We start from the raw sequence: 25,170 nt of genomic DNA, 5'->3' as shown, positions 1-25,170 counted from the left end.
GGTGATTCGCCGGTGGGGTCTGGGAATGTGGGAGATCAGGACCTTGTCGAGGAAAATCCTTGACCAAAGGGTTCTGTTGACCCATTTCCAGAAGCCTCTGGCCCTCAGGGATTGCCCAAGTCGGGATCTGAGGGTGGGTTTGAGTTTATTGAATTCCATCAGGATCCCCCTGAAGTTTTGGGACGTGACTTGGCGCTGCTTCCATGGAAAGCTGTGTGTGAGGGACAATCTGAAGTGTAGGAGCTCTGAGGAAAGGGGTTGTCCCCGGGAGGAGTGCGGTGGCCTGCTGGAGAGCATGGACCACTTCCTGCTTCAGTGCCCCTTTAACACAGAGGTGTACAACCGGGTGGGCGCTTCCATCCATTGGCCCGGGTTGGCCGGTCTCTCCTATGCGGAGTGGGCCTATGGAGCATTCAGAGGCCTGGGTGGCCGGGACCGCTGCACGTTATTCCTAGTCAGTCTAGTGGTCAGGTACCACACGTGGAACGCACGGTGCTTAGTATCGACGCAGCGTAAAATCCTCCCGGTGGATGAGGTGGTTAGGAACATTGTGGGTGACCTGGTGAAGGTGCGCTCTCTGGAGTATGAGAGGCTGGGCACGGGGAGGGCCTCTCTCCTTTGGAGGGGGTTCTCCTTTAGTGTCCCTTAGTCTGTCATCTCCTCTCCTGGTGTTGGCTGATGCTGCACTGTAGATTTTTGTTTTGTGTTCTGGGCATGTAGTGATGTGGGGCTTGCAGGCGCCGAACCTGGGCTTTATGTGATTTGGATTTATGTTGTTGAGATTTTATTTGTATTCTGTTTTCTTTATGTTGTGTTGTAAATACTGTATATATTGTATATAGTGGGGTTTGGGATTAGTGTTAGGTTGGGAGGGGGGTGATGGTGATGGGAGGGGGGTGATGGTGGTGGGATTTACGAACTGACCCTGGGCACTGGTCTGGACTACTTAACGCAAACTTTGGACGTTAGACCAGTGTCTGGGGGGAAGGGGAGGGTGTGGGCGAGGGATTTAGTTTAGTGTAGTGTTGTGTGTATTATATATTTAAAAAAAAAAAAAAAAAAAAAAAAAAAAAACGGGTGTGGGATGTGATCTGTGCAGGGTGGTTTGTTATTAGAGGGTGTGGGGTGGGTTTATGTATATTTATAGTCATTTTTGTTTATTTGCGGGTGTGGTTTGTCTTATTGTTTATTGGTTTGGTTTAGGTTGTGATAATCGGTTGGGTGGGGGTTGTGGTATTTGGTGTTCATTCATTTCGGTGTATTGTAAGTTATTGTTTTTACTAGGTGTGAATGGGGCTGGACCAGCAGGTAAGATATTGTATATAGTGTATATTATGTTTTGTTTGTATTGTTATGTTTTTCGGGCCAGGGAAGAAAGACAGGAAAAAGACGCCTGCCCAGCTAAGGCGTCTAGAGAAGCGTCAACAGGAGAGAGAGCGGGGGGAGTCTCGGGCTGCTGGGACAACCTCTGGCGCTGTCCTGGAGACCACACCTGTCGCTGAGGCCCCAGGGGATGATGTGCTGGATGAGGAGGTCAGGAGGATCGAGAGAGAGGAAGGTGCCACGTCCTCAGACTCCTCCCATTATGAGAGTATGGACGAGGATAATAGGGCGTGGCTAGAGGAAAAGCGTAAGCGTGGCGCCAAAAAGAAGAAAAAGGGTAAAAAGAAGGGAGGTGTAAGATCTTCTCCCTCCCTGACTAAGGTACCCAAGGAAGGTGCAACCGACCCCCCGCTGGTCGAACTTTCAAATCGATTCCTGGCCCTGGATGGAGCCTCTCCTGCCGATGGAGGGGCTGAGGGTGAAGGGCCAGAGGTGGCGGAGCCTGCAGGGGGTGCCGAGTCTCCCCCTGGGGAGTCAGGGTCCTCAGGAGGGGAGACTGGCCCAGAGTCTGGAGACGAGGATGAGGGGGCAGGTCCTGGATCTGCCCCTGAAGCATCAGAGGTGCGGGAGATGGACACCACAATATGTCTAAAAAGGGGGTGTTCATTTCCCGAGGGTGGTGGTAAGATGGGTAAAAAGAAAGCCGTCTAACTCAATCACTCATGATGGCGGCACCCACTCCGTTGACGCTGGCGTCCATTAATGTCGCCAGCATTAAGTCTGATGCGGCTAGATTTGCGGCCTTTGATTTTCTCGGCCGCGTTGAAGCCGACATTTTATTTTTGCAGGAGACCAGGCTACCAGATTTGGCGGCCGTGTTTAAAGCTAAGAGGGAATGGAGACACGGGCCTTCCTATTGGTCTCTTGCGGCCGAGCCGTATAGCGGAGTGGCGGTCCTTTTTACCGCACCGGTAGAATGCCGACGAGTTATTGAGTTAGAAATGGGGAGGTGCCTGATCCTGGATGTCCTCATGAAGGGACAAGAACTTCGCCTAATTAACATCTATGGTCCCCAGTCCAAGTGGGACAGGAAGTGTCTCTTTATGAGGATCAAGCCCTACCTTTTTACAAGTCGGCAGGTGGTCTTTGGAGGGGACTTCAATGCTGTCACGAGGTCCCAGGATAGGGGAGGTTCCAGAGACAAGCTGACTTATGATAGCGTCGCTCTTAATAGCATAGCTAGTGAGGCTCGCCTGGTGGATGTCCACATCCGGCACACCCCAGGCCACGCGGGGTTCACCTATTATAGGGGTAGCTGCAGGTCTAGAATAGACAGGTTTTAGTTAAAGGAGGAAGCCATTTCTTCAGCAGTGTCCGTTGTTGAGGTGGAGTTCTCCGACCACTGTTTAATTTTGTTTTCTCTGAATGTTACAGAGACCCCCCGGATGGGAAGAGGCTACTGGAAGCTCAATTCGTCTCTTCTGGAGGAAGCGGAGATCAGACAATCCTTTGAGGACTTTCTTCAGAGCCAGGTACCATTGCTGGGCCTTTGTAGCAGTAAGTCAGAGTGGTGGGAGATGCTCAAGAAAAGGGTGGCGAGATTCTTCCGCCAGCTCTCGAGCCTCAGGAGTCTGGACAGGTACCGCCTGTATCAGGGCCTGAGGAGGAAACTCCAGCATCTCGTCTCGACTGGAGGTAGTCGTGAGGACATCTCCAGAGTGAAATCCTTGCTGAAGAGGTGTCAGTACGATAGACACGCATCTTTGGTTTTTGAGAGGGATTACGGGAAATACCGCTCGCCCGACCCTTACAGAAACTGCAAGATGTCAGTGAATGGTAAAGTTGTCACAGGACTGGTTGACAGTACGGGATCCCTGAAAAGGTCCAGATCAGGGATTCTGGAGGTCGTCAGATCCTTCTACTCGCACCTCTTGGGCAGGAAGGATCTAGATCGGGATGTGATGTCGGCTTTCCTGGCTGAAACTGTCCCTGAGCCAGGAGTAGACCCTTCTCTTGATGTTTTGACAGAGATGATCAGGGAAGAGGAAGTCAGCCGGGCGATTGAAGGGCTCGCCCTCAAGAAATCGCCGGGTCCGGATGGCTTAACATCTGAGTTTTATAAGACCTTTAAGGACGCCTTGGTTCCCCTCTTGACTGAGGTATTCAATGAGTGTCTTTCCTCGGGCGTTCTGCCGAAGTCAATGAGGAGGTCAGCCCTGATCATCCTGTCAAAGGGTAAGGACCGATCTTGTGTTGAGAACTGGCGTCCCATAGCGCTTCTCAATACGGACAGAAAGGTTTTGGCAAAGGTGCTGTTTAATCGGCTGGTGCAGTTTGCGCCCCGGCTCCTTTCGGGGACCCAGCACTGCTCTGTTCCAGGCCGCAGTACATTTAGTGCTGTGCTTTGTGTCCGGGAGGCAGTGGAGCAGGGCAGGGCTGGTAACTGGAAGGGGTACTTGCTGTCCTTGGATCAGGCAAAAGCGTTTGATCGGGTTAACCACGAGTACCTCTGGTCTGTCCTTCTGAGGTATGGCCTGCCGGGTGGGTTTGTCAATTGGCTGAAAGTTTTGTACGCAGGGGCAGAGAGTTTCCCGCTTGTGAACGGTTGGATTGGCCGCTCTTTTGAGGTCGGGTTTGGTGCTCGCCAGGGTTGTCCTCTGAGCCCACTTTTATACGTGTTCGCGATTGACCCATTCCTTAGGAGGGTTGATCGTGGGCCGTTGGTGGGAGTCGGGATGGATCGGGCAGCACCGGAAGCCACTCTAAGGGTGGTAGCGTATGCTGATGATGTCACCGTTTTCGTGTCCTCGGGAGGGGAGGCGCAGTGGGTGATGTCAGAGGTTGACCGCTACTCAGAGGTTTCTGGGTCCAAGATCAACCGGGATAAGTGTGAGAGTCTCTGGCTGGGAGAGGGAGGTCCAGGCTTTGATCTCCCGGACACTCTTCCAGGGCCCCAGGACTCTGCCAAAGTTCTAGGCATCGAATTTGGCCAGGGGGATTACCCCATGCAAAACTGGGACGGCAGGCTTAAGATCGCCGCTCAGAAGGTGGACCAGTGGAAGGGTTGGTCTTTGACCCTCAGAGAAAGGGTTAATCTGATCAAAACCTACCTGCTCCCATTGCTGATATATCTGGGCAGTGTGTGCATGTTGCCAGAACCCCTCTGGACTCGGGTCTACAGTCTGTTCTTCCAGCTGTTATGGGGGAATAGGCTGAACCTAATCAAGAGGGAGGTTACTTACCGCACGAGGAGACAAGGTGGGTTGTGTATGGTCAACCCTGTGGTGTTCCTAGTGAATACCTTTCTTAAGATCAAAGTTGCAAACCTCTGGAAAGAGAGGGCTCCTCCGTGGGTATAGGACAAGTGAAGGATCTCCGCACACCGCATGGGCATCTTCCGGCTTACGCTACCCCGGTTCTGAAGGTGATTCGCCGGTGGGGTCTGGGAATGTGGGAGATCAGGACCATGTCGAGGAAAGTCCTTGACAAGAGGGTTCTGTTGACCCATTTCCAGAAGCCTCTGGCCCTCAGGGATTGCCCAAGTCAGGATCTGGGGGTGGGTTTGAGTTTATTGAATTCCATCAGGATCCCCTTGAAGTTTTGGGACATGACTTGGCGCTGCTTCCATGGAAAGCTGTGTGTGAGGGACAATCTGAAGTGTAGGAGCTCTGAGGAAAGGGGTTGTCCCCGGGAGGAGTGCGGTGGTCTGCTGGAGAGCATGGACCACTTCCTGCTTCATTGTCCCTTTAACACAGAGGTGTACAACCGGGTGGGCGCTTCCATCCATTGGCCCGGGTTGGCCGGTCTCTCCTATGCGGAGTGGGCCTATGGAGCATTCAGAGGCCTGGGTGGCCGGGACCGCTGCACGTTATTCCTAGTCAGTCTAGCGGTCAGGTACCACACGTGGAACGCACGGTGTTTAGTATCGACGCAGCGTAAAACCCTCCCGGTGGATGAGGTGGTTAGGAACATTCTGGGTGACCTGGTGAAGGTGCGCTCTCTGGAGTATGAGAGGCTGGGCACGGGGAGGGCCTCTCTCCTTTGGAGGGGGTTCTCCTTTAGTGTCCCTTAGTCTGTCATCTCCTCTCCTGGTGTTGGGCTGAAGCTGCACTGTAGATTTTTGTTTTGTGTTCTGGGCATATAGAAATGTAGCGGCTTGCAGGCGCCGAACCTGGGCTTTATGTGGTTTTGATTGATGTTGTTCAGGTTTTATTTGTATTCTGTTTTCTTTGTAAATACTGTGTATATTGTATATATTGTATATATTGTATATAGTGGGGTTTGGGACATAGTGTTAGGTTGGGAGGGGGGTGATGGTGGTGGGATTTTGGGATTTATGAACTGACCTTGGACACTGGTCTGGACTACTTAACGCAAACTTTGGACGTTAGACCAGTGTCTGGGGGGAAGGGGAGGGTGCGGGCGAGGGATCTAGTTTAGTGTAGTGTTGTGTGTATTATATATTTAAAAAAAAAAAAAAAAAAAAATGGGTGTGGGGTGTGATCTGTGTGGGGTGGTTTGTTATTAGAGGGTGTGGGGTGGGTTTATGCTAATTTATAGTCATTTATGTTTATTTGTGGGTGTGGCTCGTCTTATTGTTTATTGGTTTGGTTTAGGTTGTGATAATCGGTTGGGTGGGGGTTGTGGTGTTCATTCATTTCGGTGTATTTTAAGTTATTGTTTTAACTAGGTGTGAATGTGGCTGGACCAGCAATTAAGATATTGTATATATTGTATGTTATGTTTTGTTTGTATTGTTATGTTTTTTACTTTTATATAAAATAAAAGATCTACAGGATGTAACTCAGGATCAGTACAGGATAAGTAATGTCATGTATGTACACAGTGACTGCACCAGCAGCAGAATAGTGAGTGCAGCTCTGGAGTATAATACAGGATGTAACTCAGGATCAGTACAGGATAAGTAATGTCATGTATGTACACAGTGACTGCACCAGCAGCAGAATAGTGAGTGCAGCTCTGGGTTATAATACAGGATGTAACTCAGGATCAGTACAGGATAAGTAATGTCATGTATGTACAGTGACTGCACCAGCAGCAGAATAGTGAGTGCAGCTCTGGTGTATAATACAGGATGTAACTCAGGATCAGTACAGGATAAGTAATGTCATGTATGTACACAGTGACTGCACCAGCAGCAGAATAGTGAGTGCAGCTCTGGGGTATAATATAGGATGTAACTCAGGATCAGTACAGGATAAGTAATGTCATGTATGTACACAGTGACTGCACCAGCAGCAGAATAGTGAGTGCAGCTCTGGGGTATAATACAGGATGTAACTCAGGGTCAGTACAGGATAAGTAATGTCATGTATGTACACAGTGACTGCACCAGCAGCAGAATAGTGAGTGCAGCTCTGGGGTATAATACAGGATGTAACTCAGGATCAGTACAGGATAAGTAATGTTATGTATGTACACAGTGACTGCACCAGCAGCAGAATAGTGAGTGCAGCTCTGGAGTATAATACAGGATGTAACTCAGGATCAGTACAGGATAAGTAATGTCATGTATGTACACAGTGACTGCACCAGCAGCAGAATAGTGAGTGCAGCTCTGGGGTATAATACAGGATGTAACTCAGGATCAGTACAGGATAAGTAATGTCATGTATGTACACAGTGACTGCACCAGCAGCAGAATAGTGAGTGCAGCTCTGGGGTATAATACAGGATGTAACTCAGGATCAGTACAGGATAAGTAATGTCATGTATGTACACAGTGACTGCACCAGCAGCAGAATAGTGAGTGCAGCTCTGGGGTATAATACAGGATGTAACTCAGGATCAGTACAGGATAAGTAATGTCATGTATGTACACAGTGACTGCACCAGCAGCAGAATAGTGAGTGCAGCTCTGGGGTATAATACAGGATGTAACTCAGGATCAGTACAGGATAAGTAATGTCATGTATGAACACAGTGACTGCACCAGCAGCAGAATAGTGAGTGCAGCTCTGGGCTATAATACAGGATGTAACTCAGGATCAGTACAGGATAAGTAATGTCATGTATGTACACAGTGACTGCACCAGCAGCAGAATAGTGAGTGCAGCTCTGGGGTATAATACAGGATGTAACTCAGGATCAGTACAGAATAAGTAATGTCATGTATGTACACAGTGACTGCACCAGCAGCAGAATAGTGAGTGCAGCTCTGGGGTATAATACAGGATGTAACTCAGGATCAGTACAGGGTAAGTAATGTCATGTATGTACACAGTGACTGCACCAGCAGCAGAATAGTGAGTGCAGCTCTGGGGTATAATACAGGATGTAACTCAGGATCAGTACAGGGTAAGTAATGTCATGTATGTACACAGTGACTGCACCAGCAGCAGAATAGTGAGTGCAGCTCTGGGGTATAATACAGGATGTAACTCAGGATCAGTACAGGATAAGTAATGTCATGTATGTACACAGTGACTGCACCAGCAGCAGAATAGTGAGTGCAGCTCTGGGGTATAATACAGGATATAACTCAGGATCAGTACAGGATAAGTAATGTCATGTATGTACACAGTGACTGCACCAGCAGCAGAATAGTGAGTGCAGCTCTGGGGTATAATACAGGATGTAACTCAGGATCAGTACAGGGTAAGTAATGTCATGTATGTACACAGTGACTGCACCAGCAGCAGAATAGTGAGTGCAGCTCTGGGGTATAATACAGGATGTAACTCAGGATCAGTACAGGATAAGTAATGTCATGTATGTACACAGTGACTGCACCAGCAGCAGCAGAATAGTGAGTGCAGCTCTGGGGTATAATACAGGATGTAACTCAGGATCAGTACAGGATAAGTAATGTCATGTATGTACACAGTGACTGCACCAGCAGCAGAATAGTGAGTGCAGCTCTGGGGTATAATACAGGATGTAACTCAGGATCAGTACAGGGTAAGTAATGTCATGTATGTACACAGTGACTGCACCAGCAGCAGATAGTGAGTGCAGCTCTGGGGTATAATACAGGATGTAACTCAGGATCAGTACAGGATAAGTAATGTCATGTATGTACACAGTGACTGCACCAGCAGCAGAATAGTGAGTGCAGCTCTGGGGTATAATACAGGATGTAACTCAGGATCAGTACAGGATAAGTAATGTCATGTATGTACACAGTGACTGCACCAGCAGCAGAATAGTGAGTGCAGCTCTGGGGTAGAAGGAGACATGGTGACATCATGTAACTTGTGGCACTGGAAGGGTTAACCTTTTCCTTGGGTTTTCCCATAAGTTAAGCCCTCTTTATGCCCGGGGTGTTAGCTGATCCTCATCCTGGTCATCCTGGACACCCCAGTAAACCTACAGATTGTATAGGTGGCTTTAGTGGGATTAGAGTGGCAGCTGAGGCCCCCCGGCCGCCTATCAATCACGCTCCGGCTCGGGGGCGTCCGGACACAACTCGTATTGTCGCTACAATTTGTAATTTTTAGTGAAATTTATAGTTTTCATATTCCGGAGGACTTTTAGTACTTAACCCCTTGTGCGCCAGGTAGTAATAATGGGGGTGTTGTGGCGGGCAGGGCTGAGGTGTGAGGTGACCCCCTCCCCATGTGCGGCCCCCGCAGACTCGGAATAAGCCCCTGTGTTTGTACAAGGCTTCATTACATGGCGGGAGGAAACACAAAATCCTCCAACAGGTGCAAAATATTAAGGCTGCCATGTATTCCAATAACGGGGGGGGCTAGGGGTGGGGGGCTGGGATTACCCACTGCAGGACATGGGAGGACTACACTCTATAGACTGTCAGCTCATGGGACAAGGACGTGACACCTCGATGACACCTTAATCCCGTGTCATTATTTACTGTGACAGTGACATTACATTCAAGCACCAGTGAGCTCTGGATGAACGGGGCACCGGCCATATACATAGGATACTCTCGGGTCCATGGGCAGGTGGTGATACAGTGAGATTCTGGGGTGCAGATCCCCGGAGGAGCATCTAGAGCTACTGCATGAGCCATCTTCACCGCGGAGACCCCCAATTCAGCACTATCTGCTCCATCCGATGAGGACCCCACACAGGGGCCAAAATGCTACAAACATCTGCCAATTATTGTAAATAGAAGAATCTCCGGACCCATATTCTGGCTGCAGGTGATAGACTGGTACCAGCACCGCTACATCACTCCTGTACAGGAACATTACACCAGGGCAGGTCCTAGGTAACTTGTTATACAGTGTGAAGCACAACACAGCCCCCCAGGATATAGGTAGCCGCAGCACAACACAGCCCCCCAGGACATAGGTAGCCCCAGCACAACGCAGCCCCCCAGGACATAGGTAGCCGCAGCACAACACAGCCCCCAAGGACGTAGGTAGCCGCAACACAACACAGCCCCCCAGGACGTAGGTAGCCCCAGCACAACACAGCCCCCCAGGACGTAGGTAGCCCCAGCACAACACAGCCCCCCAGGACGTAGGTAGCCCCAGCACAACACAGCCCCCCAGGATATAGGTAGCCCCAGCACAACACAGCCCCCCAAGATATAGGTAGCCCCAGCACAACACAGCCCCCCAAGATATAGGTAGCCGCAGCACAACACAGCCCCCCAGGACATAGGTAGCCCCAGCACAACACAGCCCCCCAGGACATAGGTAGCCCCGGCACAACACAGCCCCCCAGGACATAGGTAGCTCCGGCACAACACAGCCCCCCAGGATATAGGTAGCCCCGGCACAACACAGCCCCCCAGGATATAGGTAGCCCCAGCACAACACAGCCCCCCAGGATATAGGTAGCCCCAGCACAACACAGACCCCCAGGATATAGGTAGCCCCAGCACAACACAGCCCCCCAGGACATAGGTAGCCCCAGCACAACACAGCCCCCCAGGACATAGGTAGCCCCGGCACAACACAGCCCCCCAGGACATAGGTAGCTCCGGCACAACACAGCCCCCCAGGATATAGGTAGCCCCGGCACAACACAGCCCCCCAGGATATAGGTAGCCCCAGCACAACACAGCCCCCCAGGATATAGGTAGCCGCAGCACAACACAGCCCCCCAGGACATAGGTAGCCCCGGCACAACACAGCCCCCCAGGATATAGGTAGCCCCGGCACAACACAGCCCCCCAGGATATAGGTAGCCCCGGCACAACACAGCCCCCCAGGTTATAGGTAGCCCCAGCACAACACAGCCCCCCAGGATATAGGTAGCCCCAGCACAACACAGCCCCCCAGGATATAGGTAGCCCCAGCACAACACAGCCCCCCAGGATATAGGTAGCCCCAGCACAACACAGCCCCCCAGGATATAGGTAGCCCCAGCACAACACAGCCCCCCAGGATATAGGTAGCCCCAGCACAACACAGCCCCCCAGGATATAGGTAGCCCCAGCACAACACAGCCCCCCAGGATATAGGTAGCCCCAGCACAACACAGCCCCCCAGGATATAGGTAGCCCCAGCACAACACAGCCCCCCAGGATATAGGTAGCCCCAGCACAACACAGCCCCCCAGGATATAGGTAGCCCCAGCACAACACAGCCCCCCAGGATATAGGTAGCCCCAGCACAACACAGCCCCCCAGGATATAGGTAGCCGCAGCACAACACAGCCCCCAGGACATAGGTAGCCCCGGCACAACACAGCCCCCCAGGATATAGGTAGCCCCGGCACAACACAGCCCCCCAGGACATAGGTAGCCCTGCACAACACAGCCCCCCAGGACATAGGTAGCCCTGCACAACACAGCCCCCCAGGACATAGGTAGCCCCGGCACAACACAGCCCCCCAGGACATAGGTAGCCGCAGCACAACACAGCCCCCCAGGATATAGGTAGCCCCGGCACAACGCAGCCCCCCAGGATATAGGTAGCCCCGGCACAACGCAGCCCCCCAGGACATAGGTAGCCCTGCACAACACAGCCCCCCAGGACATAGGTAGCCCCAGCACAACACAGCCCCCCAGGATATAGGTAGCCCCAGCACAACACAGCCCCCCAGGATATAGGTAGCCCCAGCACAACACAGCCCCCCAGGATGTAGGTAGCCCCAGCACAACACAGCCCCCCAGGATATAGGTAGCCCCAGCACAACACAGCCCCCCAGGATATAGGTAGCCCCAGCACAACGCAGCCCCCCAGGACATAGGTAGCCCCAGCACAACACAGCCCCCCAGGATATAGGTAGCCCCGGCACAACGCAGCCCCCCAGGATATAGGTAGCCCCAGCATAACACAGCCCCCCAGGACATAGGTAGCCCCAGCACGACGCAGCCCCCCAGGATATAGGTAGCCCCAGCACAACACAGCCCCCCAGGATATAGGTAGCCCCAGCACAACACAGCCCCCCAGGATATAGGTAGCCCCAGCACAACACAGCCCCCCAGGATATAGGTAGCCCCAGCACAACACAGCCCCCCAGGATATAGGTAGCCCCAGCACAACACAGCCCCCCAGGATATAGGTAGCCCCAGCACAACACAGCCCCCCAGGATATAGGTAGCCCCAGCACAACACAGCCCCCCAGGATATAGGTAGCCGCAGCACAACACAGCCCCCAGGACATAGGTAGCCCCGGCACAACACAGCCCCCCAGGATATAGGTAGCCCCGGCACAACACAGCCCCCCAGGACATAGGTAGCCCTGCACAACACAGCCCCCCAGGACATAGGTAGCCCTGCACAACACAGCCCCCCAGGACATAGGTAGCCCCGGCACAACACAGCCCCCCAGGACATAGGTAGCCGCAGCACAACACAGCCCCCCAGGATATAGGTAGCCCCGGCACAACGCAGCCCCCCAGGATATAGGTAGCCCCGGCACAACGCAGCCCCCCAGGACATAGGTAGCCCTGCACAACACAGCCCCCCAGGATATAGGTAGCCCCAGCACAACACAGCCCCCCAGGATATAGGTAGCCCCAGCACAACACAGCCCCCCAGGATGTAGGTAGCCCCAGCACAACACAGCCCCCCAGGATATAGGTAGCCCCAGCACAACACAGCCCCCCAGGATATAGGTAGCCCCAGCACAACGCAGCCCCCCAGGACATAGGTAGCCCCAGCACAACACAGCCCCCCAGGATATAGGTAGCCCCGGCACAACGCAGCCCCCCAGGATATAGGTAGCCCCAGCATAACACAGCCCCCCAGGACATAGGTAGCCCCAGCACGACGCAGCCCCCCAGGGCTACATTTATCCTTGGCACCAGGTATAGCACTCATGTACTAGGCATGGAGGATGGTACATTTATCCTTGGCGCCAGGTATAGCACTCATGTACTAGGCATGGAGGATGGTACATTTATCCTTGGCGCCAGGTATAGCACTCATGTACTAGGCATAGAGAGTGACACTAGTATTATGGGCACCAGGTATAGCACTCATGTACTAGGCATAGAGAGTGAGACTGATATTGTTGGCACCAGACATTGCTCTGACATGCAGAATGACACCTGTATTCTGAGCACCAGGTACAGAACAGCTGTAGTTGAAATGGAGGATGATACAAGAAATCATGGCACCAGGTATAGCGCTGGTGCACCAGGTATAGCGCTGGTGCACCAGGTATAGCGCTGATGTGTTTAGATTTGATGCAAGGTGTGGAGATAGTACCACCTGCAGGGCAGCACTGATGAGGCTCCCCTCTCCCCCGGTGTCTCCCTCCTCCTCTCTCTCCCCCGGTGTCTCCTCCTCCTCTCTCTCCCCCGGTGTCTCCCTCCTCCTCTCTCTCCCCCGGTGTCTCCCTCCTCCTCTCTCTCCCCCGGTGTCTCCTCCTCCTCTCTCTCCCCCGGTGTCTCCTCCTCCTCTCTCTCCCCCGGTGTCTCCCTCCTCCTCTCTCTCCCCCGGTGTCTCCCTCCTCCTCCTCCTCTCTCTCCCCCGGTGTCTCCTCCTCCTCTCTCTCCCCCGGTGTCTCCCTCCTCCTCCTCTATCCCCCGGTGTCTCTCTCCTCCTCCTCTCTCTCCCCCAGTGTCTCCCTTCTCCTCCTCCTCTCTCTCCCCCGGTGTCTCTCTCCTCCTCCTCTCTCTCCCCCGGTGTCTCTCTCCTCCTCCTCTCTCTCCCCCAGTGTCTCCCTTCTCCTCCTTCTCCTCTCTCTCCCCCGGTGTCTCCTCCTCCTCCTCCTCTCTCCCCCGGTGTCTCCCTTCTCCTCCTCCTCTCTCTCCCCCGGTGTCTCCCTTCTCCTCTCTCTCCCCCGGTGTCTCTCTCCTCCTCCTCTCTCTCCCCCGGTGTCTCTCTCCTCCACCTCTCTCTCCCCCGGTGTCTCCTCCTCCTCCTCTCTCCCCCGGTGTCTCCCTTCTCCTCCTCCTCTCTCTCCCCCGGTGTCTCCCTTCTCCTCTCTCTCCCCCGGTGTCTCTCTCCTCCTCCTCTCTCTCCCCCAGTGTCTCTCTCCTCCTCCTCTCTCTCCCCCGGTGTCTCTCTCCTCCTCCTCTCTCTCCCCCGGTGTCTCCCTCCTCCTCCTCCTCCTCTCTCTCCCCCGGTGTCTCCCTTCTCCTCCTCTCTCTCCCCCGGTGTCTCCCTCCTCCTCCTCTCTCTCCCCCGGTGTCTCCCTCCTCCTCCTCTCTCTCCCCCAGTGTCTCTCTCCTCCTCCTCTCTCTCCCCCAGTGTCTCCCTCCTCCTCCTCTCTCTCCCCCGGTGTCTCCCTCCTCCTCCTCCTCCTCTCTCTCCCCCGGTGTCTCCCTCCTCCTCCTCCTCCTCTCTCTCCCCCGGTGTCTCCCTCCTCCTCCTCCTCCTCCTCTCTCTCCCCCGGTGTCTCCCTCCTCCTCCTCCTCCTCCTCCTATCTCTCCCCCGGTGTCTCCCTCCTCCTCCTCCTCCTCCTCCTCCTATCTCTCCCCCGGTGTCTCCCTCCTCCTCCTCCTCCTCCTATCTCTCCCCCGGTGTCTCCCTCCTCCTCCTCCTCCTATCTCTCCCCCGGTGTCTCCCTCCTCCTCCTCTCTCTCCCCCGGTGTCTCCCTCCTCCTCCTCTCTCTCCCCCGGTGTCTCCCTCCTCCTCCTCCTCCTCTCTCTCCCCCGGTGTCTCCCTCCTCCTCCTCCTCTCTCTCCCCCGGTGTCTCCCTCCTCCTCCTCCTCTCTCTCCCCCGGTGTCTCCCTCCTCCTCCTCTCTCTCCCCCGGTGTCTCCCTCCTCCTCCTCTCTCTCCCCCGGTGTCTCCCTCCTCCTCCTCTCTCTCCCCCGGTGTCTCCCTCCTCCTCCTCTCTCTCCCCCGGTGTCTCCCTCCTCCTCCTCCTCTCTCCCCCGGTGTCTCCCTTCTCCTCCTCCTCTCTCCCCCGGTGTCTCCTCCTCCTCTCTCCCCCGGTGTCTCCTCCTCCTCCTCCTCTCTCTCCCCCGGTGTCTCCTCCTCCTTTCTCTCCCCCGGTGTCTCCCTCCTCCTCCTCTATCCCCCGGTGTCTCCCTCCTCCTCCTCTCTCTCCCCCGGTGTCTCCTCCTCCTCCTCCTCTCTCTCCCGGTGTCTCCCTCCTCCTCCTCTCTCTCCCCCGGTGTCTCCCTCCTCCTCCTCCTCCTCCTCCTCTCTCCCCCGGTGTCTCCCTCCTCCTCCTCTCTCTCCCCCGGTGTCTCCCTCCTCCTCCTCCTCTCTCCCCCGGTGTCTCCCTCTTCCTCCTTCTCTCTCTCCCCCGGTGTCTCCCTCCTCCTCCTCCTCTCTCCCCCGGTGTCTCCTCCTCCTCCTCTCTCTCCCCCGGTGTCTCCCTCCTCCTCCTCTCTCTCCCCCGGTGTCTCCTCCTCCTCCTCCTCTCTCTCCCCCGGTGTCTCCTCCTCCTCCTCTCTCCCCCGGTGTCTCCTCCTCCTCCTCCTCTTTCCCCCGGTGTCTCCTCCTCCTCCTCTCTCCCCCGGTGTCTCCTCCTCCTCCTCTCTCCCCCGGTGTCTCCTCCTCCTCCTCCTCTCTCTCCCCCGGTGTCTCCTCCTCCTCCTCCTCTCTCTCCCCCGGTGTCTCCTCCTCCTCCTCCTCTCTCCCCCGGTGTCTCCTCCTCTCTCTCCCCCGGTGTCTCCCTCCTCCTCCTCCTCTCTCTCCCCCGGTGTCTCCCTCCTCCTCCTCTCTCTCCCCCGGTGTCTCCCTCCTCCTCCTCTCTCTCCCCCGGTGTCTCCCTTCTCCTCCTCCTCTCTCACCCCCGGTGTCTCCCTTCTCCTCCTCCTCTCTCTCCCCCGGTGTCTCCCTTCTCCTCCTCCTCTCTCTCCCCCGGTGTCTCTCTCCTCCTCGTCTCTCTCCTCCTCCTCCTCTATCCCCTGGTGTCTCCCTCCTCCTCCTCTCTCTCCCCCGGTGTCTCTCTCCTCCTCCTCTCTCTCCCCCGGTGTCTCCCTCCTCCTCCTCCTCTCTCTCCCCCGGTGTCTCCCTCCTCCTCCTCTATCCCCTGGTGTCTCCCTCCTCCTCCTCCTCCTCTCTCTCCCCCGGTGTCTCCCTCCTCCTCCTCTCTTCCCCGGTGACTCCCTCCTCCTCCTCTCTTCCCCGGTGACTCCCTCCTCCTCCTCTCTTCCCCGGTGTCTCCTCCTCTCTCCCCCGGTGTCTCCTCCTCTCTCCCCCTGGTGTCTCCCTCCTCCTCCTCTCTCCCCCGGTGTCTCCCTCCTCCTCCTCCTCCTCTCTCTCCCCCGGTGTCTCCCTCCTCCTCTCTCTCCCCCGGTGTCTCCCCCCTCCTCCTCTCTCTCTCTCTCCCCCGGTGTCTCCCTCCTCCTCCTCCTCTCTCTCCCCCGGTGTCTCCCTCCTCCTCCTCCTCTCTCTCCCCCGGTGTCTCCCTCCTCCTCCTCCTCTCTCTCCCCCGGTGTCTCCCTCCTCCTCCTCCTCCTCTCTCCCCCGGTGTCTCCCTCCTCCTCCTCCTCCTCTCTCTCCCCCGGTGTCTCCCTCCTCCTCCTCCTCCTCTCTCTCCCCCGGTGTCTCCCTCCTCCTCCTCCTCCTCCTCCTCCTCCTCTCTCTCCCCCGGTGTCTCCCTCCTCCTCCTCCTCCTCTCTCTCCCCCGGTGTCTCCCTCCTCCTCCTCCTCCTCTCTCTCCCCCGGTGTCTCCCTCCTCCTCCTCCTCCTCTCTCTCCCCCGGTGTCTCCCTCCTCCTCCTCTCTCTCCCCCGGTGTCTCCCTCCTCCTCCTCCTCCTCTCTCCCCCGGTGTCTCCCTCCTCCTCCTCCTCCTCTCTCTCCCCCGGTGTCTCCCTCCTCCTCCTCCTCTCTCCCCCGGTGTCTCCCTCCTCCTCTCTCCCCCGGTATCTCCCTCCTCCTCTCTCCCCCGGTGTCTCCCTCCTCCTCCTCCCTCTCCCCCGGTGTCTCCCTCCTCCTCCTCCTCCTCTCTCTCTCTCTCCCCCGGTGTCTCCCTCCTCCTCCTCCTCTCTCTCCCCCGGTGTCTCCCTCCTCCTCTCTCCCCCGGTGTCTCCCTCCTCCTCTCTCCCCCGGTGTCTCCCTCCTCCTCTCTCCCCCCGTGTCTCCCTCCTCCTCTCTCCCCCCGTGTCTCCCTCCTCCTCCTCCTCTCTCTCCCCCTCCTCCTCCTCCTCTCTCTCCCCCTCCTCCTCCTCCTCTCTCTCCCCCAGTGTCTCCCTCCTCCTCTCTCTCCCCCGGTGTCTCCCTCCTCCTCCTCCTCTCTCTCCCCCGGTGTCTCCCTCCTCCTCCTCCTCCTCCTCCTCTCTCTCCCCCGGTGTCTCCCTCCTCCTCCTCCTCCTCTCTCTCCCCCGGTGTCTCCCTCCTCCTCCTCCTCCTCCTCCTCTCTCTCCCCCGGTGTCTCCCTCCTCCTCCTCCTCCTCTCTCTCCCCCGGTGTCTCCCTCCTCCTCCTCCTCTCTCTCCCCCGGTGTCTCCCTCCTCCTCCTCCTCCTCTCTCTCCCCCGGTGTCTCCCTCCTCCTCCTCCTCCTCCTCTCTCTCCCCCGGTGTCTCCCTCCTCCTCCTCCTCTCTCTCCCCCGGTGTCTCCCTCCTCCTCCTCTCTCTCCCCCGGTGTCTCCCTCCTCCTCCTCCTCCTCCTCTCTCTCCCCCGGTGTCTCCCTCCTCCTCCTCCTCCTCTCTCTCCCCCGGTGTCTCCCTCCTCCTCCTCCTCTCTCTCCCCCGGTGTCTCCCTCCTCCTCCTCTCTCTCCCCCGGTGTCTCCCTCCTCCTCCTCCTCCTCTCTCTCCCCCGGTGTCTCCCTCCTCCTCCTCTCTCCCCCGGTGTCTCCCTCCTCCTCCTCTCTCCCCCGGTGTCTCCCTCCTCCTCCTCTCTCCCCCGGTGTCTCCCTCCTCCTCTCTCTCCCCCGGTGTCTCCCTCCTCCTCCTCCTCTCTCTCCCCCGGTGTCTCCCTCCTCCTCTCTCCCCCGGTGTCTCCCTCCTCCTCTCTCTCCCCTGGTGTCTCCCTCCTCCTCCTCCTCTCTCTCCCCCGGTGTCTCCCTCCTCCTCCTCTCTCCCCCGGTGTCTCCCTCCTCCTCCTCTCTCCCCCGGTGTCTCCTCCTCCTCTCTCTCCCCCGGTGTCTCCCTCCTCCTCTCTCCCCCGGTGTCTCCCTCCTCCTCTCTCTCCCCCGGTGTCTCCTCCTCCTCCTCTCTCCCCCGGTGTCTCCCTCCTCCTCCTCTCTCTCCCCCGGTGTCTCCCTCCTCCTCTCTCTCCCCCGGTGTCTCCCTCCTCCTCCTCTCTCTCCCCCGGTGTCTCCCTCCTCCTCTCTCTCCCCCGGTGTCTCCCTCCTCTCTCCCCGGTGCGTCTCCCGGTACCTCCTGTAGGGCGGCGCTGATGAGTCCGGGCTCCCAGGCTCGGGGCGCTGTAGTCGGGGCGGCGCTGGAGGACGCGGAGCTCTTTCCTCTCTTTGGGCTCATGGTGATCGGTAACCGCTCTTTGCTGTTCCGGGGACGCGCGGGGTCTCCTAGCAACATGCACGTGACCTAAAGACCACACCCCCTGCCGAGTCTGACGGAAACCCGGAAGTAACAATCCACCAACACACAGGGGCAAATTTACTTACCCGGTCCATTCGCGTTCCAGCGGCGGCTTCTCCGCTCTGGATTCGGGTCCGGCCGGGATTTAATAAGGTAGTTCTTCCGCCGTCCACCAGGTGGCGCTGCTGCGCTGAAAGTAAACTCATCGCGCCGGAATGCACCGAGCTGGACCAGGTGAAGGTAAGCGGTCCTTATGCGACACATTTTCGGTTTTTAAATGCGGCGGTTTTTCCGAATACGTCGGGTTTTCGTTCGGCCACGCCCCCCGATTTCCGTCGCGCGCATGCCAGCGCCGATGCGCCACAATCCGATCGCGTGCGCCAAAATCCCGGGGCAATTTAAGTACAAGCGGCGCAAAACGGAAATATTCGGGTAACACGTCGGGAAAACGCGAATCGGGCCCTTAATAAATGACCCCCACAGTGTGACCCGTACATATATCCTCCCCCCCCCTGTGTCACATCTATATCCTCCCCCCCCCCCCCCGTGTCACATCTATATCCTCCCCCCCCCCCGTGTCACATCTATATACTCTCCCCCTGTGTCACATCTATATACTCTCCCCCTGTGTCACATCTATATCCTCCCCCCCCCCGTGTCACATCTATATACTCTCCCCCTGTGTCACATCTATATCCTCCCCCCCTGTGTCACATCTATATCCTCCCCCCCCCGTGTCACATCTATATCCCCCCCCCCTGTGTCACATCTATATCCTCCCCCCCCCGTGTCACATCTATATACTCTCCCCCTGTGTCACATCTATATCCTCCCCCCCTGTGTCACATCTATATCCTCCCCCCCCCTGTGTCACATCTATATCCTCCCCCCCTGTGTCACATCTATATCTCCCCCCCCGTGTCACATCTATATGCTCCCCCCCCCCCGTGTCACATCTATATCCTCCCCCTGTGTCACATCTATATCCTCCCCCCCTGTGTCACATCTATATCCTCCCCCCCCCGTGTCACATCTATATCCCCCCCCCCTGTGTCACATCTATATCCTCCCCCCCCCGTGTCACATCTATATACTCTCCCCCTGTGTCACATCTATATCCTCCCCCCCTGTGTCACATCTATATCCTCCCCCCCCCTGTGTCACATCTATATCCTCCCCCCCTGTGTCACATCTATATCTCCCCCCCCGTGTCACATCTATATCCTCCCCCCCCCCCGTGTCACATCTATATCCTCCCCCTGTGTCACATCTATATCCTCCCCCCCCTGTGTCACATCTATATCCTCCCCCCCCCGTGTCACATCTATATCCTCCCCCCCCCCCCGTGTCACATCTATATCCTCCCCCTGTGTCACATCTATATCCTCCCCCCCCTGTGTCACATCTATATCCCCCCCCCCGCGTCACATCTATATCCCCCCCCCGTGTCACATCTATATCCTCCCCCTGTGTCACATCTATATCCTCCCCGTGTCACATCTATATCCCCCCCGTGTCACATCTATATCCCCCCCCCCCGTGTCACATCTATATCCTCCCCCCCCCCTGTCACATCTATATCCCCCCCCCTGTGTCACATCTATATCCTCCCCCCCCCTGTGTCACATCTATATCCTCCCCCCCGTGTCACATCTATATCCTCCCCCCCCCCGTGTCACATCTATATCCTCCCCCCCCCCGTGTCACATCTATATCCTCCCCCCCCTGTGTCACATCTATATCCTCCCCCTGTGTCACATCTATATCCTCCCCCCCGTGTCACATCTATATCCTCCCCCCCCCGTGTCACATCTATATCCTCCCCCCCCCTGTGTCACATCTATATCCTCCCCCTGTGTCACATCTATATCCTCCCCCCCGTGTCACATCTATATCCTCCCCCCCGTGTCACATCTATATCCTCCCCCCCTGTGTCACATCTATATCCTACCCCCCTGTGCATAGCTCCCAACCGTCCCGATTTTGACGGGACTTTCCCGTTTTTCGTACCCCTGCCCCCGTCACGGGCAGCTATGATATTGTCACGGATTCTCCCCCCAGGTCCCGCTGTGTCCCGGCGCTGTGTCCGCATAGTAAATACTTTGAAAGTCTGAACTCACGGTACAGAATGGCTTCTACAGACATCGGGAGGGAATCCTTTTCAGAGAAGAGTCGGGCTTAGCGGAGAGCAGGGACCACGTCATCAGCTTCAGATCTGTCCATATATGGTCACTGCATCTCCTAGGGTTCCCCAGAGCAGACATCGGGCAGGGAATCCTTTTCAGAGAAGTGTCGGCTTAGCGGAGAGCAGGGACCACGTCATCAGGTCAGATCAGTATCTGTCCATATATGGTCACTGCATCTCCTAGGGTTCCCCAGAGCAGACATCGGGCAGGGAATCCTTTTCAGAGAAGTGTCGGGCTTAGCGGAGAGCAGGGACCACGTCATCAGGTGCAGATCACCATCTGTCCATATATGGTCTCCAGGGCTTCCCCAGACACAAGCTCTTTATATAATTAAATTAAATAAAGTTTTGGCCAGGCTGAGATTCGAAGCTGGGACCCTCTGCACCATAGACAGGAGCTTAACTAACTGAGCTATAAGCCCAGTGACACAGAGCTGAGGATTTCTGGTAACTAAGAAGTGTTATCTGCCAGTGTTACACTGTGACACAGACTAATGCACTGATATATAGAGAGGGATCTTCTCAGAGATTATTATTGTCATTATTCAGACTATTATTATTATTATTATAAATTTTATTATTATGGAGATGATTATTAATAATGGTAAAAATAATAATAATCATCTCAATAATAATAATAATAATAATAATAATAATAATAATAATAGTCTCAATAATTACAATAATCTGAGAAGATCCCTCCCTATATACCAAGGCAGTAAATCTGTGTCACAGTGTAACAGTAGTCATAGCTCTTAGTTACCAAAATTCTCCACCTTGCTAATCACAGAGGTTATAGCTCAGGTGGTTGGGGCGCTGTGTTATTATTGTACATGGACACTGCAGGTTCTAGGTTCAAATCCCAATGAGGATAATATTTTTTTTTTTTTTTTTTTTTTAAATTATGATTTTTATTATTTTTAATATGGCTAAAATTTGGGGCGTGGCCAGGGAGTGATTGGGGGTGTGGCTGTCCCTCTTTCCTTTTCCCAAATGTTGGGAGGTATGCCTGTGTCACATCTATATCCTCTCCCCCCCCCTGTGTCACATCTATATACTCTCCCCCTGTGTCACATCTATATCCCCCCCCCCGTGTCACATCTATATACTCTCCCCCTGTGTCACATCTATATCCCCCCCGTGTCACATCTATATCCTCCCCCCGTGTCACATCTATATCCTCCCCCCCCTGTGTCACATCTATATCCCCCCCCATGTCACATCTATATACTCCCCCCCCCTGTGTCACATCTATATCCTCCCCCCCGTGTCACATCTATATCCCCCCCCCCGTGTCACATCTATATCCTCCCCCCCCTGTGTCACATCTATATCCTCCCCCCCGTGTCACATCTATATCCTCCCCCCCCCCCGTGTCACATCTATATCCTCCCCCCCATGTCACATCTATATCCCCCCCCCCCGTGTCACATCTATATCCCCCCCCATGTCACATCTATATCCTCCCCCCCCGTGTCACATCTATATCCCCCCCCCCTGTGTCACATCTATATCCCCCCCCGTGTCACATCTATATCCTCCCCGTGTCACATCTATATCCCCCCCCCGTGTCACATCTATATCCTCCCCCCCCCGTGTCACATCTATATCCTCCCCCCATGTCACATCTATATACTCCCCCCCCCTGTGTCACATCTATATCCTCCCCCCCGTGTCACATCTATATCCCCCCCCGTGTCACATCTATATCCTCCCCCCCCCTGTGTCACATCTATATCCTCCCCCCCGTGTCACATCTATATCCTCCCCCCCCCCCCGTGTCACATCTATATCCCCCCCCTGTGTCACATCTATATCCTCCCCCCCCCCGTGTCACATCTATATCCTCCCCCTGTGTCACATCTATATCCTCCCCCCCCGTGTCACATCTATATCCTCCCCCCCTGTGTCACATCTATATCCTACCCCCCTGTGTCACATCTATATCCTCTCCCCCCCCCTGTGTCACATCTATATACTCTCCCCCTGTGTCACATCTATATCCTCCCCCCCGTGTCACATCTATATCCTACTCCCCCACGTGTCACATCTATATCCCCCCCCGTGTCACATCTATATCCTCCCCCCCACGTGTCACATCTATATCCCCCCCCTGTGTCACATCTATATACTCTCCCCCTGTGTCACATCTATATCCTCCCCCCCCCGTGTCACATCTATATCCTCCCCCCCTGTGTCACATCTATATCCTCCCCCCCCCCGTGTCACATCTATACCCCCCCCGTGTCACATCTCTATCCTCCCCCCCGTGTCACATCTATACCCCCCCCCCCGTGTCACATCTATATCCTCCCCCCCCTGTGTCACATCTATATCCTCCCCCCCCGTGTCACATCTATATCCCCCCCCCTGTGTCACATCTATATCCTCCTCCCTGTGTCACATCTATATCCCCCCCCCGTGTCACATCTATATCCTCCCACCCCTGTGTCACATCTATATCCTCCCCCCCCCCGTGTCACATCTATATCCCCCCCCCCTGTGTCACATCTATATCCTCCCCCCTGTGTCACATCTATATCCTCCCCCCTGTGTCACATCTATATACTCTCCCCCTGTGTCACATCTATATCCCCCCCCCCTGTGTCACATCTCTATCCTCCCCCCCGTGTCACATCTATATCCTCCCCCCTGTGTCACATCTATATCCCCCCCCCCGTGTCACATCTATATCCTCCCCCCCTGTGTCACATCTATATCCTCCCCCCCCTGTGTCACATCTATATCCCCCCCCCGTGTCACATCTCTATCCTCCCCCCCGTGTCACATCTATATCCCCCCCCCCCGTGTCACATCTATATCCTCCCCCCCTGTGTCACATCTATATCCTCCCCCCCCCCGTGTCACATCTATATCCCCCCCCCCTGTGTCACATCTATATCCTCCCCCCTGTGTCACATCTATATCATACCCCCCTGTGTCACATCTATATACTCTCCCCCTGTGTCACATCTATATCCTCCCCCCCCCCTGTGTCACATCTATATCCTCCTCCCCCTGTGTCACATCTATATCCCCCCCCCCGTGTCACATCTATATCCCCCCCCCCTGTGTCACATCTATATCCTCCCCCCTGTGTCACATCTATATCATACCCCCCTGTGTCACATCTATATCCCCCCCCCTGTGTCACATCTATATCCTCCCCCCTGTGTCACATCTATATCCCCCCCCCTGTGTCACATCTATATCCCCCCCCTGTGTCACATCTATATCCCCCCCGTGTCACATCTATATCCTCCCCCCCGTGTCACATCTATATCCTCCCCCCCGTGTCACATCTATATCCTCCCCCTTGTGTCACATCTATATACTCTCCCCCTGTGTCACATCTATATCCTCCCCCCCGTGTCACATCTATATCCTCCCCCCGTGTCACATCTATATCCTCCCCCCCCCCCGTGTCACATCTATATCCTCCCCCCCCCCCGTGTCACATCTATATCCTCCCCCCCTGTGTCACATCTATATCCTCCCCTCCCCCCGTTTCACATCTATATCCTCCCCCCCGTGTCACATCTATATCCCCCCCCGTGTCACATCTATATCCCCCCCCCCCCGTGTCACATCTATATCCCCCCCCCGTGTCACATCTATATCCCCCCCCGTGTCACATCTATATCCTCCCCCCCGTGTCACATCTATATCCTCCCCCTCGTGTCACATCTATATCCCCCCCCCCGTGTCACATCTATATCCCCCCCCGTGTCACATCTATATCCCACCCCCTGTGTCACATCTATATCCTCCCCCCCGTGTCACATCTATATCCTCCCCCCCTGTGTCACATCTATATCCTCTCCCCCCCTGTGTCACATCTATATCCTTCCCCCCCTGTGTCACATCTATATCCTTCCCCCCCTGTGTCACATCTTTATCCCCCCCCGTGTCACATCTATATCCTCCCCCCCTGTGTCACATCTATATCCTTCCCCCCCGTGTCACATCTATATCCTCCCCCCCCTGTGTCACATCTATATCCTCCCCCCCTGTGTCACATCTATATCCTCCCCCCCTGTGTCACATCTATATCCTCTCCCCCCCTGTGTCACATCTATATACTCTCCCCCTGTGTCACATCTATATCCTCCCCCCCCCCGTGTCACATCTATATCCCCCCCCCCTGTGTCACATCTATATCATACCCCCCTGTGTCACATCTATATACTCTCCCCCTGTGTCACATCTATATCCTCCCCCCCCCTGTGTCACATCTATATCCTCCCCCCCTGTGTCACATCTATATCCCCCCCCCGTGTCACATCTATATCCCCCCCCCTGTGTCACATCTATATCCTCCCCCCTGTGTCACATCTATATCATACCCCCCTGTGTCACATCTATATCCCCCCCCCTGTGTCACATCTATATCCTCCCCCCTGTGTCACATCTATATCATGCCCCCCTGTGTCACATCTATATCCCCCCCCTGTGTCACATCTATATCCCCCCCGTGTCACATCTATATCCTCCCCCCCGTGTCACATCTATATCCTCCCCCCCGTGTCACATCTATATCCTCCCCCTTGTGTCACATCTATATACTCTCCCCCTGTGTCACATCTATATCCTCCCCCCCGTGTCACATCTATATCCTCCCCCCCCCCGTGTCACATCTATATCCTCCCCCCCTGTGTCACATCTATATCCTCCCCTCCCCCCGTGTCACATCTATATCCTCCCCCCCGTGTCACATCTATATCCCCCCCCCCTTGTCACCTCTATATCCCCCCCCACCGTGTCACATCTATATCCCCCCCCCCGTGTCACATCTATATCCCCCCCGTGTCACATCTATATCCTCCCCCCCGTGTCACATCTATATCCTCCCCCTCGTGTCACATCTATATCCCCCCCCCCGTGTCAC

General features: G+C 55.5%; 1 protein-coding gene across 6 annotated transcripts in view; it reads right to left on the bottom strand.

Moving 5' to 3' along the window:
- Positions 1 to 18,113, bottom strand: part of LOC140119730 (sperm-associated antigen 17-like) — a 214,173-nt gene extending 196,060 nt beyond the window's left edge. For all 6 annotated transcript variants that reach the window (XM_072139080.1, XM_072139081.1, XM_072139083.1 and 3 more), the window contains exon 1: positions 17,936 to 18,113. In XM_072139080.1, coding sequence (XP_071995181.1) covers positions 17,936 to 18,094 — 159 coding nt within the window. In that variant the 5' untranslated portion in view covers positions 18,095 to 18,113. The remainder of the gene's footprint in view (positions 1 to 17,935) is intronic.
- Positions 18,114 to 25,170: the final 7,057 nt, after the last annotated feature.

This window comes from Engystomops pustulosus, chromosome 2 (genome assembly GCF_040894005.1).
Source record: "Engystomops pustulosus chromosome 2, aEngPut4.maternal, whole genome shotgun sequence".
NCBI lineage: Eukaryota > Metazoa > Chordata > Amphibia > Anura > Leptodactylidae > Engystomops > Engystomops pustulosus.
Note: the sequence above shows the minus strand (reverse complement) of the source record. Positions and strands in the feature narration are given on the sequence as shown.